Source organism: Saccoglossus kowalevskii, chromosome 2 (genome assembly GCF_978046115.1).
Source record: "Saccoglossus kowalevskii chromosome 2, keSacKowa6.1, whole genome shotgun sequence".
Taxonomy (NCBI): Eukaryota; Metazoa; Hemichordata; class Enteropneusta; family Harrimaniidae; genus Saccoglossus; species Saccoglossus kowalevskii.
The window spans coordinates 9,618,569-9,632,261 of record NC_140642.1 but is presented as its reverse complement, the minus strand read 5'-3'; the positions used below and the strand labels follow the sequence as shown (position 1 = coordinate 9,632,261).

At 37.0% G+C, this 13,693-nt stretch overlaps 1 protein-coding gene across 6 annotated transcripts in view; it reads right to left on the bottom strand.

Annotated features, from left to right (window-relative positions):
* Positions 1 to 502: 502 nt before the first annotated feature.
* LOC100371601 (girdin-like) overlaps positions 503 to 13,693 on the bottom strand; it is a 52,862-nt gene continuing 39,671 nt past the window's right edge. Inside the window, exons 19-27 of one of the 6 annotated variants that reach the window (XM_085490870.1) lie at positions 13,583 to 13,612; positions 11,336 to 11,381; positions 11,014 to 11,167; positions 7,348 to 7,494; positions 6,923 to 7,024; positions 6,506 to 6,670; positions 3,483 to 3,691; positions 2,493 to 3,235; positions 503 to 1,466 (exon numbers count right to left, since the gene is read on the bottom strand). In XM_085490870.1, coding sequence (XP_085346996.1) covers positions 1,463 to 1,466; positions 2,493 to 3,235; positions 3,483 to 3,691; positions 6,506 to 6,670; positions 6,923 to 7,024; positions 7,348 to 7,494; positions 11,014 to 11,167; positions 11,336 to 11,381; positions 13,583 to 13,612 — 1,600 coding nt within the window. In that variant the 3' untranslated portion in view covers positions 503 to 1,462. Of the gene's footprint in view, positions 3,236 to 3,482; positions 3,692 to 6,505; positions 6,671 to 6,922; positions 7,025 to 7,347; positions 7,495 to 11,013; positions 11,168 to 11,335; positions 11,382 to 13,582; positions 13,613 to 13,693 lie in introns of all 6 variants that reach the window. The other 5 variants (XM_085490867.1, XM_085490878.1, XM_085490874.1 and 2 more) reach the window with 5 other exon arrangements.

The window sequence follows — 13,693 nt, the reverse complement described above, 5'->3', positions numbered from 1 at the left end:
GTACTGTAAAGGGGGTAATTATTCACTGGGTTTTAATTTAGCTTATTTCGCAGACTGGAAAATGCGCTAAATTAAAAATCAGTGAATATGTAAAATTTAGCATTGAACACATTATCTAAATGACGAAACCGTGAATTTAAAACCCACTGAATATGCCTGAAATGGTAAATCAGTGAAATTTAAACCCAGTGAAAATTAGTCATTTTACAGTACATATAAATCAATAATTGCATTACCAGTAGTTATATACTAATAAAGCAAATTCAGGAGAGTACGCACACGACTTTGCACTGGGACAGGTAACAAACATAGATTTTACAGAGCCTATGGCCTCAACAATTGGTCACATTACGAGGTATTATATAATCCTTGTAAATAAATTGGGTTCTTCCTTGAAGATTAAAAATGATTGTCAAGGGATGGGGAACCCACACTTCAATCATGCAACATCTATTAGACTGTAAAGTCTTGTATTATATACAAACAAGTCTAGACTAAATGATTAAATTTGTGAATTTATTGAGAATTAAATCCTGAAAGACAAAGAGAGCAGCGATCTTGAAATGATTGTTTCTGATAATCAATCACACAACGATTTCAGCAACGCACTAGACAATTATATTACATCCAATATATCAAGAAGATGGAGCAAAAACAAAAACTGCTATACACATATACTGTCCAACATAGATAAAGTTGCAGTAATCTCCACATAGACATGGCAATTACAGATACAGTACTAAATAACTACAAGGAGATATTTTACACCAGTCTAATAGACACATATACTAATTACGAAATATTTACAATCAGTACTATATACTCAAACTTTATGCCATTTCGTGCTTGAAAAAAAAAAATTATAAATACTTACAAATGCGACTTGCAGCAAAATTTCACATGTAAACTCTGAAGGTATATTTCTGGATGGCTATCATATCACAGCAACTATTACGTACTAAGAAAAAGTATCATCTCAGCTTGTAATGAACAGAAAAATTTAATGTGTTTTATCACATCTTATAGCTACATAATTGCCTCTCAAAACTTTATTTCATGGGCAGCTTCTGTTTAAAAAAAAAAGACCACCAAATGACGATTGTACATATTTATATAACTGTTAAAATAAATTGCATATTTTTATCTATGGACTTGGCCTTGGCCTCGGCCTTGAATTAAATATCCGTATTTTATCTTAGTCTACACACTGATTTCATTTCCATAGTTCTGACATGATTGGAACTGTGAAAGTGTTAAATATGAAAATGTTATTTAAATACAAGAGCTGTTCACATGACAACCAAACAGGTTAAAATACAAAATAAAAAATATGCAATGGAAAGTAAAAGTTCAGGACATTTTGTCTTGCAAATAAACAGCTTCTACCAAAGAAAATGTCACACAAGTAGAGCAGAACCCTGCCAATCAGCAAATGATGTTGTCCCAGGGACGCTGTCACCTGTCAGCTGAATGTAGAAAATGATAGAGGAGTCAAAATATGAAAATAACATGAAGGTGTGGTGGTGGTGATAGATAAGATGAATGGCAGTTACCATGAAAGTGGAGTAGGAAAAAACAATGTATCTTAGGTGTATTTTCCAGTTGGTACTACCGAGTATATAATCCCATATAACTAGTTGTCATGTAAATTGAATGAAAATGCCACATAATTGAAACAACGTCGACAGTATGTGAAATAAAGAAACAGAATGAGAGCATTGATAAGTACCATTCATGTCTAAATCACACCAAATATTAATTCCACACTTTGAACATGCACTTGGCTACCAAAAACTTAAAGTAAAAATTTAGCATGTATATGCTATTCATTTGGATGACAGATGCCAATATTGGGTTCTTTCCTCTCATATCTGATGAAAAATGATGTTACAAACGTTAAATATGAAATATTAATAGAGACAAGCTTTAATTGATGTGGGCCTGCTGACTTGGTAGACATGCATACAGGGATTAATAACGCTACTACTTGTGTGAGAACCTTCTGGTGAGACATGAAGTTTGAGTAATTAATATGATAACAATGTATACATTAATAGTCAATAAAGTACGGTTGTATAGTTATGATGTACATGTTTCAAATGTTAAACAAATCTCTTTCAACACATGCAAGTGTTTCAAAACTACATGATGCACAAATAAGAATGAATCACAGTCCAAAATGTACTATGAGTGGCAGACAACGCACACACTCACACACACAGACAGACACGCATACATGTACTACATGTATGAGCAATAGACATGCCAGAAGACATAATCATACTTGATGAGAAATGCACAAAATACACAGTGCATGTCACATTTTAATACATAGTCATAATTCAATTCTTGAATCTAATATATAAATACATTGTACTTTTACAATTCTCAGCAGCAACATATAAAGTATTGTTGAATACATATAGCGAATATATACAAAAAAATTGCCACACTGTTGCATATCACTCATTTAAACACATCCATACTCATACCATACTGACTGTTCTTTTGTCATGCCCTCCCTGGGACCAGCTGCACCACTGCCACCAGCTGGAGCGGCACCTCCTGGAGAAGGTTGTTCATCATTTGGACGATTGGGGGGTCGTGGTCGTGGTCTTGCTATGTTGCTATTCTGTGGTGATGGTGTTGCCATTGGTGCAGTGGTGGGTGCTTGTCTGCGGTCCCTTGTACTGCCCGTTGGTGACTGAGTACTAGAATACATGTCATTAGGAGAGTCAGTACCATTTCTGTATCTGCCCACATCACCAGCCAAGTTCTTAGGCCTATCGTAAGTAGTCCTATTAGTTGGTGCACTGTAGTCCCTTGGTGAGTTATCTTTCATAATTGGAATATTTCCTCCAATTGGCTGTCTGGATCTCCCAGCTGGTGATGGTCCAGTAGACCTTTGTTGATTTGAAGGAGGTGGTGGTGGTGGTGGTGCCATACGTTTTAAAGATCTTAAACTGTCAGATCTGCCAGCAGGATATTCTGATCTGGATGATGTTGGAGTGGATGTGTAATTAGCACCGCTTATATTTACTACGAATTCAGATTGTTGTGAAGTATCAGACTTGAATGATGATGTTAAATGAGATTGTTGAGTTGGTGATCTATCCCTGGATAAGTCATTTTGCCCATCCATATCACTGTTCTTTGAAGGCATCCTCCCCGTGTCATCTGGTGGTCCTTCAAACACAGGACCACAGTCTGTGTCAGTTGATTCACGGTATCTGGACTGAAAGTCAAAACATAAATGAATTTACCTACATAATCACCAAGGATATTTCCACCACAATATGTATGGTGAAGCAATTAGTATTTTACCAATAGACAAAAAATCATTGATCTTATTGTACACGGTTGCCAGGTTACAAGATGACAATTATAAATGCATGTTATTTGTTTACATCCAGCGTTCATTGTACAAACTGAAACTGTCTGATGAAAAAGTAACCAATGTAATATTAATTCTTTCAACTTACTTCTTCTAAGAACTCTTCCAATGACACAACTTGAGAGGTTTGAGGGGAAACTGTTTGGTGTTTAGGACTATCATCCAATAGTTCTCGTGATCTACTTTTGAATCTAGATAGTAAGCCTGACTTTTCTTTCTTAGGTTTGTCAGGCAGCATATCTGTAGAACCACTCTTTGATCTTGATGCACTCAAATTTGTTTGATTGTACGAATAGTCTGTAGAAAAACAAATGAAATATTTGTATTGGACATCTGATTTATAAGAAATTCGAAGCTAGAGGGTCTTTCCATTGGAAGATGTTTTATAGGAGGTTTCAAGTTAGGTGGTCTTGCCATTGGAATATAGTTTCAAGTTAGGTGGTCTTGCCATTGGAATATAGTTTCAAGTTAGAGGGTCTTTCTTGCCATTGGTAGATGGTTTTATTAGCATGTTCCAAGCTAGAGGGTCTTTCCATTGGAAGATGTTTTATAGGAGGTTTCAAGTTAGGTGGTCTTGCCATTGGAATATAGTTTCAAGTTAGAGGGTCTTTCTTGCCATTCGTAGATGGTTTCAAGTTAGAGGGTCTTGCCATTGGAATATGGTTTCAAGTTAGAGGGTCTTGCCATTGGAATATGGTTTCAAGTTAGAGGGTCTTTCTTGCCATTGGAATATGGTTTCAAGTTAGAGGGTCTTGCCATTGGAATATGGTTTCAAGTTAGAGGGTCTTTTTGCCATTGGCAGATGGTTTATAGGAGGTTCCAAGCTAGACGGTCTTATCATTGAAAGGTGGTCGGATGGTATAAAAAGGAGAGTGGCCTGTGCAGGACATACAGATGGGGAATCAGCATGTGGTTTATTCTTTATTTATACCTAAACTAAAACTAAAAGAATAAACTAAAAGAAAACATGCAAAATACAATACTTATTTTGTTATAAATGTTTTATGAATAAAATACAAATAATATGGAAAAAATAAAATGACACAAACTAAGAAAGAAAAGTCAAAGAAAACAGAATTACACAAATGAAATAATAATTAAAAAACAGAACTATGAAAAAAGTATTAAAGGATGAGAAAATAATGAGGGTAAACATTTCAATGTGAAAGTCATCTATTACTTGGAAATGTAGTTCTACTGCAGCTTTCATGGCACCAATATGACTAGCTAATATACTTCCCACTTTTCAAAATCAGTAATTTTGCCCCAATGACTTCTTTTCACCTTAAACTTAACTTTCAACAGTGTCTTTTAAAAACTTGCACATATACCTTCAATATACCTCTCATGTGCTATCCATGTGGCTTCAATGTGCCTATCATGTGCTATCCAAGTACCTATCATGTGGCTTCAATATACCTTTCATGTGCTATCCATGTGGCTTCAATGTGCCTATCATGTGCTATCCAAGTACCTATCATGTGGTTTCAATGTACCATTCATGTGCTATCCATGAGGCTTCAATGTACCTATCATGTGCTATCCATATGGCTTCAATGTACCTATCATGTGCTATCCATGTGGCTTCAATGTGCCTATCATGTGCTATCCAAGTACCTATCATGTGGCTTCAATATACCTTTCATGTGCTATCCATGTGGCTTCAATGTGCCTATCATGTGCTATCCAAGTACCTATCATGTGGTTTCAATGTACCATTCATGTGCTATCCATGAGGCTTCAATGTACCTATCATGTTTAATCTATGTACCTATCATGTGGCTTCAATGTACCTATCATGTGCTATCATGTGGCTTCAATGTACCTATCATGTGCTATCCATGTGGCTTCAATGTACCTATCATGTGCTATCCATGTGGCTTCAATGTACCTATCATGTGCTATCCATGTGGCTTCAATGTACCTATCATGTGCTATCCATGTGGCTTCAATGTACCTATCATGTGGTTTCAATGCACCTTTCATGTGCTATCCATGTGGCTTAAATGTACTTATCATGTGGCTTAAATGTGCCTATTATGTGGCTTCAATGTGCCTATTATTTGGCTTCAATGTGCCTATCATGTGGCTTCAATGTGCCCATCATGTGGCTTCAATGTGCCCATCATGTGGCTTCAATGTGCCCATCATGTGGCTTCAATGTGCCATCATGTGGTTTCAATGTGCCCATCATGTGGCTTCAATGTGCCCATCATGTGGCTTCAATGTGCCCATCATGTGGCTTCAATGTGCCTATCATGTGGCTTCAATGTTCCCTATCATGTGATATTATGTGGCTTCAATGTGCCTATCATGTGCTATCCATGTGGCTTCAATGTACCTATCATGTGCTATCCATGTGGCTTCAATGTACCTATCATGTGCTATCCATATGGCTTCAATGTACCTATCATGTGCTATCCATGTGGCTTCAATGTGCCTATCATGTGGCTTCAATGTGCCTATCATGTGGCTTCAATGTGCCTATCATGTAGCTTCAATGTGCCTATCATGTGGCTTCAATGTGCCTATCATGTGGCTTCAATGTGCCTATCATGTGGCTTAAATGTTCCTAACGTGTGATATTAATGTACCTTTAACGTGACTTCCATTTACCTATCACGTGGCTTCAATGTGCCATGCCTAGTATGTGATATTAATGTACCTTTAATGTGACTTCTATTTACCTATCATGTGGCATCTCATTACCTAGTTATTACCTGGGTATGTACCTATTATGTTGTTAATGTATTTATTATGTACACACAATGTACCAATAATGTCAATATTTCTAATCTTATCTATATCTTATCACCCTTGTACCTATCTTGTCTTTATATTTATTCTGCCTACATATCCTGTGTCTTCTATGTAACATTATTCTTGCTAATCTGTGACTCATGCTCACTGTTATAACTCTGCCTACCTCAACCTGGTCAATATCATCTGTTAGAAAAACAATAAAATGGAAGCACTTCATCTTAATAGCATTTCAGTTGAATGTAAGGTCTTAAACCATAATAATATGACTACTAAAACCATGCAAACTTAAATCATGCACAAATACATAAACGGCCATTAAGACGGTGACTTGACTTGAATATGGCCTACCCTCCGTAACAGCTGATGACTGTTGCATTGTGGGATCATCATCAGATGCCGTGTTCTCATCTTTCTCATTCACTGAATCCTTCTCTTTCTCCTTGCATCTATCTTTCGAAGTCTTGGAAGCCTTTTCTGTCAAAGCTTTCTCGTAACTGTTCTTACGTTCATGTACTGTAGTTGTTAAGTGTGTATAGGTTGGATGATGATGATGAAAGAGTAATTATAATGAGTTTAGTCTGTGTAGCAAGTGTTAGCAAGATGAATGTTTACATCAATATCTACAGTGAGTGCAAGGGTTGTTAGAAGCAGGTGATGTAGGACACGTCTTAAGACAAAACATATATACAGAAAGACGAACTAACAGTTAGAATAGAATGATACTCACTCAATACACTAAGACAGAATTAAGTTACAGGGACATACCGTGTCTGTGACCACCAGAATGCTGTCTGTCTAAGGATCCTTGACTTGATAAGGACTCTGCATCAGCTCTCAAATCTTCACTGGATAGACTACTATTAACAGCTAAGGGTTTAATGCAACAAATATTGCATGTAAATTATAAGTGCTATGGGTAGCATGTATACATGTGATGCGAATGATATCGCCCTCAACCACATCTGACCAAACTACCTATGCAACCATTCAGAACTTTTACAGGCCAATAACTTGAACTCTTAAATAGCTGACAAATCCTGTCAGATCTCACAGGAACAGCAACCAATCAGAAGTTGTTTTAGAAATCACTTTCCAGTAAAGTAAGCTCTAATTGGTTGACAAATCCACACTGCAGAGAATGCAAAATGAAGGCAACAAGACATGAATTGACAGTTCTAATTATTACTTACAGTACGGAGGTAAAAGAGAGGAATCACTCATTGCTAGTGCTGGTAGTGACTTTCTGTAATCAGTCATTATGATAGGATCTCTCTTCTTATTTCGTCGTCTCACCACACCCCCAACATCTAGATCATCTGCACTAGTACGTGGTTCACCTAGTATAAAAAACAAAGCAATCATCAATGCATGTGATAAGAGACTCTAATTAGCAAATGTGACTGTCAATCAACATTTGTCCATTTATGCAAAAGTAGAAGATACCTGAATAGCTATAAGTAGCAATCATGATAATGAGAAAGTGATGAAAATCTAAAGACTAAAGTTGAGCATTAGTGTTTGTGTTTTTGCATTAGGCATGTAGAATAGTAGGCCAAGTGTTAGTATATATAGATAGGGGAGTAAGGCGTTCAGACTGCTGTAGCCCTACAAACATGGCGGTACTCCCATAATGCACCATACTTGTAATGACATTAAGATTACTTTCCAAGCAGATACCTTTATTGTTCACCAAAGATGCATTATGGGAGTACCACAATGCAATGTTCGCTGATTCAGTTCTAAACTTTCTGGATTTCGGCATTCCCATGATGTATCCTTGAAATTAAAAGATGTATAATAATAAGGTTATTACAAGAATACCACAAAGTATGCACTCAGACAGTATGTCATGCATTGACCTCCGCTGCACGTCAGTCGATACTCCAACTATACTGGTTTCGTCCATACTTTGAGGTATTCTCGTAATAACCTCATAATATGTGTACTGTAATAAACTCTAGTAGCAGCTTTGCCAAAGCTGTGCAGTTTCATGGATTCATTCCCCCTTAAGATTTTATATTACATACATCCTAGTGCACATCTGAATAAAAATTCAAACAGCAAAGCATGACAGTATTTATTGTAGTGATGACAATATACAACTTAGCTGATAAATATAGTAACATATTTCACTTTCCTATCTGTATCAGATTTGATGCTGACATTATGCAGAATTGTGGGTAATTTACATGCAATACCACAGTGCCATACTAATACATTGCCAGCCATTATAAAATTATATGTCCAGTCTGTGTTTTGTTACCAATGAATAATTCACGAACAATAAACACCAATTATTGCCACAATGAACATCATGCAATTATACAAGTATAAACTGTTTTATACTCACTTACACTGATTTTCAATATTTTTGATTTTGATTTTTTTTTAGATGATTGATGTTGTTTCATTCAGATTGAATTTGTACACTCATCAGTTAACCAGTAAATATAATAAATTTTGAGGAAAATGAACTAATAATTCATAAGAGATAAAATGTTATTGAAAAATATCACAGTACTGTCAAAGAAAGTTACTAAGCTCAGTGGAATCATTATACAAACATAGAAAACACAGAATTGACACAATGAAAGGCAGCAAGTAGAGTGCATTCAATATCAATGCTAATCCACACACGATAGTTGACGCTTACCTGGCCTATATATCAATGCTAATCCACAGACGATAGTTGACGCTTACCTGACCTATATATCAATGCTAATCCACAGACGATAGTTGACGCTTACCTGGCCTATATATCAATGCTAATCCACACACAATAGCTGACACTTACCTGGCCTATATATCAATGCTAATCCACACACGATAGATGATGCTTACCTGACCTATATATCAATGCTAATCCACACACGATAGTTGATGCTTACCTGACCTATATATCAATGCTAATCCACACACAATAGTTGATGCTTACCTGGCCTATATATCAATGCTAATCCACACACGATAGCTGACACTTACCTGGCCTATATATCAATGCTAATCCACACACGATAGATGATGCTTACCTGGCCGATATATCAATGCTAATCCACACACGATAGTTGACGCTTACCTGGTCTATATATCAATGCTAATCCATACACGATAGTTGACGCTTACCAGGCCTATATATCAATGCTAATCCACACACGATAGTTGACGCTTACCTGGCCTATATATCAATGCTAATCCACACACGATAGTTGACACTTACCTGGCCTATATATCAATGCTAATCCACACACGATAGTTGACGCTTACCTGACCTATATATCAATGCTAATCCACACACGATAGTTGACGCTTACCTGGCCTATATATCAATGCTAATCCACACACGATAGTTGACGCTTACCTGGCCTATATATCAATGCTAATCCACACACGATAGTTGATGCTTACCTGGCCTATATATCAATGCTAATCCACAGACGATAGTTGACGCTTACTTGACCTAAATATCAATGCTAATCCACAGACGATAGTTGACGCTTACCTGACCTAAATATCAATGCTAATCCACAGACGATAGTTGACGCTTACCTGGTCTATATATCAATGCTAATCCACACACGATAGTTGATGCTTACCTGACCTATATATCAATGCTAATCCACACACGATAGTTGCTTACCTGGCCTATATATCAATGCTAATCCACACACGATAGTTGACGCTTACCTGGTCTATATATCAATGCTAATCCACACACGATAGTTGATGCTTACCTGGCCTATATATCAATGCTAATCCACAGACGATAGTTGACGCTTACTTGACCTAAATATCAATGCTAATCCACAGACGATAGTTGATGCTTACCTGACCTAAATATCAATGCTAATCCACAGACGATAGTTGACGCTTACCTGGTCTATATATCAATGCTAATCCACACACGATAGTTGATGCTTACCTGACCTATATATCAATGCTAATCCACACACGATAGTTGCTTACCTGGCCTATATATCAATGCTAATCCACACACGATAGTTGACGCTTACCTGGCCTATATATCAATGCTAATCCACACACGATAGTTGACACTTACCTGGCCTATATATCAATGCTAATCCACACACAATAGTTGACGCTTACCTGGTCTATATATCAATGCTAATCCACACACGATAGTTGATGCTTACCTGGCCTATATATCAATGCTAATCCACAGACGATAGTTTATGCTTACCTGGCCTATATATCAATGCTAATCCACAGACGATAGTTGACGCTTACCTGACCTAAATATCAATGCTAATCCACAGACGATAGTTGACGCTTACCTGACCTAAATATCAATGCTAATCCACACACGATAGTTGATGCTTACCTGGTCTATATATCAATGCTAATCCACACACGATAGTTGACGCTTACCTGGTCTATATATCAATGGTAATCCACACACGATAGTTGACGCTTACCTGGCCTATATATCAATGCTAATCCACACACGATAGTTGACGCTTACCTGGTCTATATATCAATGGTAATCCACACACGATAGTTGACGCTTACCTGGCCTATATATCAATGCTAATCCACACACGATAGTTGACGCTTACCTGACCTAAATATCAATGCTAATCCACAGACGATAGTTGACGCTTACCTGACCTATATATCAATGCCAATCCACACACGATAGTTGACGCTTACCTGGTCTATATATCAATGGTAATCCACACACGATAGTTGACGCTTACCTGGCCTATATATCAATGCTAATCCACACACGATAGTTGACGCTTACCTGACCTATATATCAATGCCAATCCACACACGATAGTTGACGCTTACCTGACCTATATATCAATGCCAATCCACACACGATAGTTAATGCTTACCTGGCCTATATATCAATGCTGATGTGTCAGCACCTTCATTTGACTCAGGATACGAACCCTGGGAAGAAGTGTCCGATTTCTCAGAACCGTCTATGATATCAAGCCCACTACTTTTACTTTTACTCAAATTAGGATCTTTACCTTTGCGAGTTGCCTGAAAAAAATACACATATTCATTGAGCATCTACAACAACAAAAAATAAAATTAGTATCAGTAACCCACAGCAACGTGGTTGCATATCATCAGTAACCAACTGAAACATGGTTGTATATCATAAAACAATGTTCGTTATATGCAATGTGAAGTTAGAGACAGACTCACTTTTTGAATTTTCTTCATCAAGTTCAATTTGAATCCCCTGGAGTGCCTGCAGTAGAAATAAATACTAGACTGTCTAAAGCTTGAAGCACTTAATGGTGAAATGCAAGATGGCAAGATATAGGATATGATACAGATGATATGAAGGTGATCAACTCACATTAACTTGCTGCTATGCCCCAGAGTAGCATTTTGTAAAGTGAAAAAAATGGAATTAGATACAAAGCCAGTTATTGAGCACAAAAGGGTAAAACAATGATATACCAACACCTAAGTAGACAGGCAGGTAGGTTACCAGGCATTATCATATATTATAACACTCAAGTAGACAGGCAGGTAGTTTTCCAGGTACCGTATTTTCTCTATTAGTAGCGCATGTGCTTATTTCAGTTATTTATTTCTCTTTGTGTTTATTCTACTGTTTCATGTCTGGATGCTCACCATGTCACCATGCAGTGTGTATTGCCTATTGTTATGTTCGCTGTTTTTTCTTGTGTAGTGCAGCTTAGGTGGGACACGGTGAGCATCCCTTATGCCAATAAAATATTTTATACTGTAACTTGAGTGTTTGGGTCGTAAATACATGTTTATTGTGTATGCATTAAACAGTGTTTATGACATGAATCTAAACTGTTTATCACGTGACTTCGTGTGACGCAGTCTTTAGTTTGTAGCCATCTTGAACAGTTCAGTTGTTTAGTCCAGTGTTTTGATTTTCTCAGAGTTAAAATTCACTTGAACTTTTCACCATCCCCAGTCACCACCGGCTTTGCTTTTAGGTGGGCAATTTTCCCCCCAAGATAAACATTGTAATCCTCAATACTGGTTCATATCTCATTGTTCATATCATTGTAGTTACAGTGCTCGCTGTTTCTACCTCATAGCTAACTGATTTCTTTGTCGTTGCAGTCACGCTGTTTCTACCTGTAGAGCTACCTCTACCTACTAATCCTTGTTCTTGTAGAGCTACAGTCACGCTGTTTTTCTACCTTGTAGTTGCAGTCACACTGCTTCTACCTGTAGTTGCAGTCACACTGCTTCTACCTACATTTACTAATTCTAACAATATCATTTGAGGGCTAGTATAGTTTTTTGAATAATGTCGTTTTACATGCTTTTATTTCAGTTAAATATTTATTTCTCTTTGTGTTCATTCTACTGTTTTCATGTCTGAGTGCTCACCGTGTCACCATGCAGAGTGTGTATCGCCCATTGTTATGTTCGCAAGCGATGTTTCTTGTGTAGTGCAGTTTAGGTGGGACATGGTGAGTGTCACTTATGCCAATAAAATATTTTATACTGTAATTTGAGTGTTTGTGTCGTGAATGTGTTCTAAGTATAGGTTCGCGCTCGTGACTTCAAAACCATGTATAAAGGGAGTGTCATTTGCAACAATCTATTCAATTTTATTTTTGTTTTATCGCAGTACAGTCAATCAAGATCAGCTGACAAAGCCATGTTCGAACTAACTTTTCTCAATCTGACGATCTGATTTGTCGAGGGCGCATAGCCATGTTAGAATAGAAGAAATACGATACAATACAATCCAATCCAAGAGTACAAATTGGGGTTGTCAGTAAGGCATGTCAACATTGTGAACATACAAAACAGCACACAACCACGAAAGTCTTTGATCTGACACACAAGTGTGTTGTAATACAGATATAATGGTCATCTACTGCCATTGTCACACAAGTGTGTTGCAATACAGATATAATGGTCATCTACTGCCATTGTCACACAAGTGTGTTGTAATACAGATATAATGGTCATCTACTGACATTGTCACACAAGTGTGTTGTAATACAGATATAATGGTCATCTACTGACATTGTCACACAAGTGTGTTGTAATACAGATATAATGGTCATCTACTGCCATTGTCACACAAGTGTGTTGTAATACAGATATAATGGTCATCTACTGCCATTGTCACACAAGTGTGTTGTAATACAGATATAATGGTCATCTACTGACATTGTCACATAAGTGTGTTGTAATACAGATATATTGGTCATCTACTGCCATTGTCACACAAGTGTGTAGTAATACAGATATAATGCTTATCTACTGACATATTGCACACATTATAAAACAAATAAATAACCAAGAATAAATGACAGAATCTGAAAACAAACACCGCAAGAAGAGACAGAGGAGATATAGGAAGAAAAATAAAAAGGCATGTGTCATAAGGGATACATAAAGTTAAATATGAGGGAGTTAGTGGCAGTAAGAAGGCTAGCAAACCTTTCATCCTCAGCTGAGCTATAATTAAGGCTTGAAATTAAAAACAATTTAAGAATGAGATATGATAATATCAACTATGAATCAATTTTATTAAAATATGTAGGTACAACG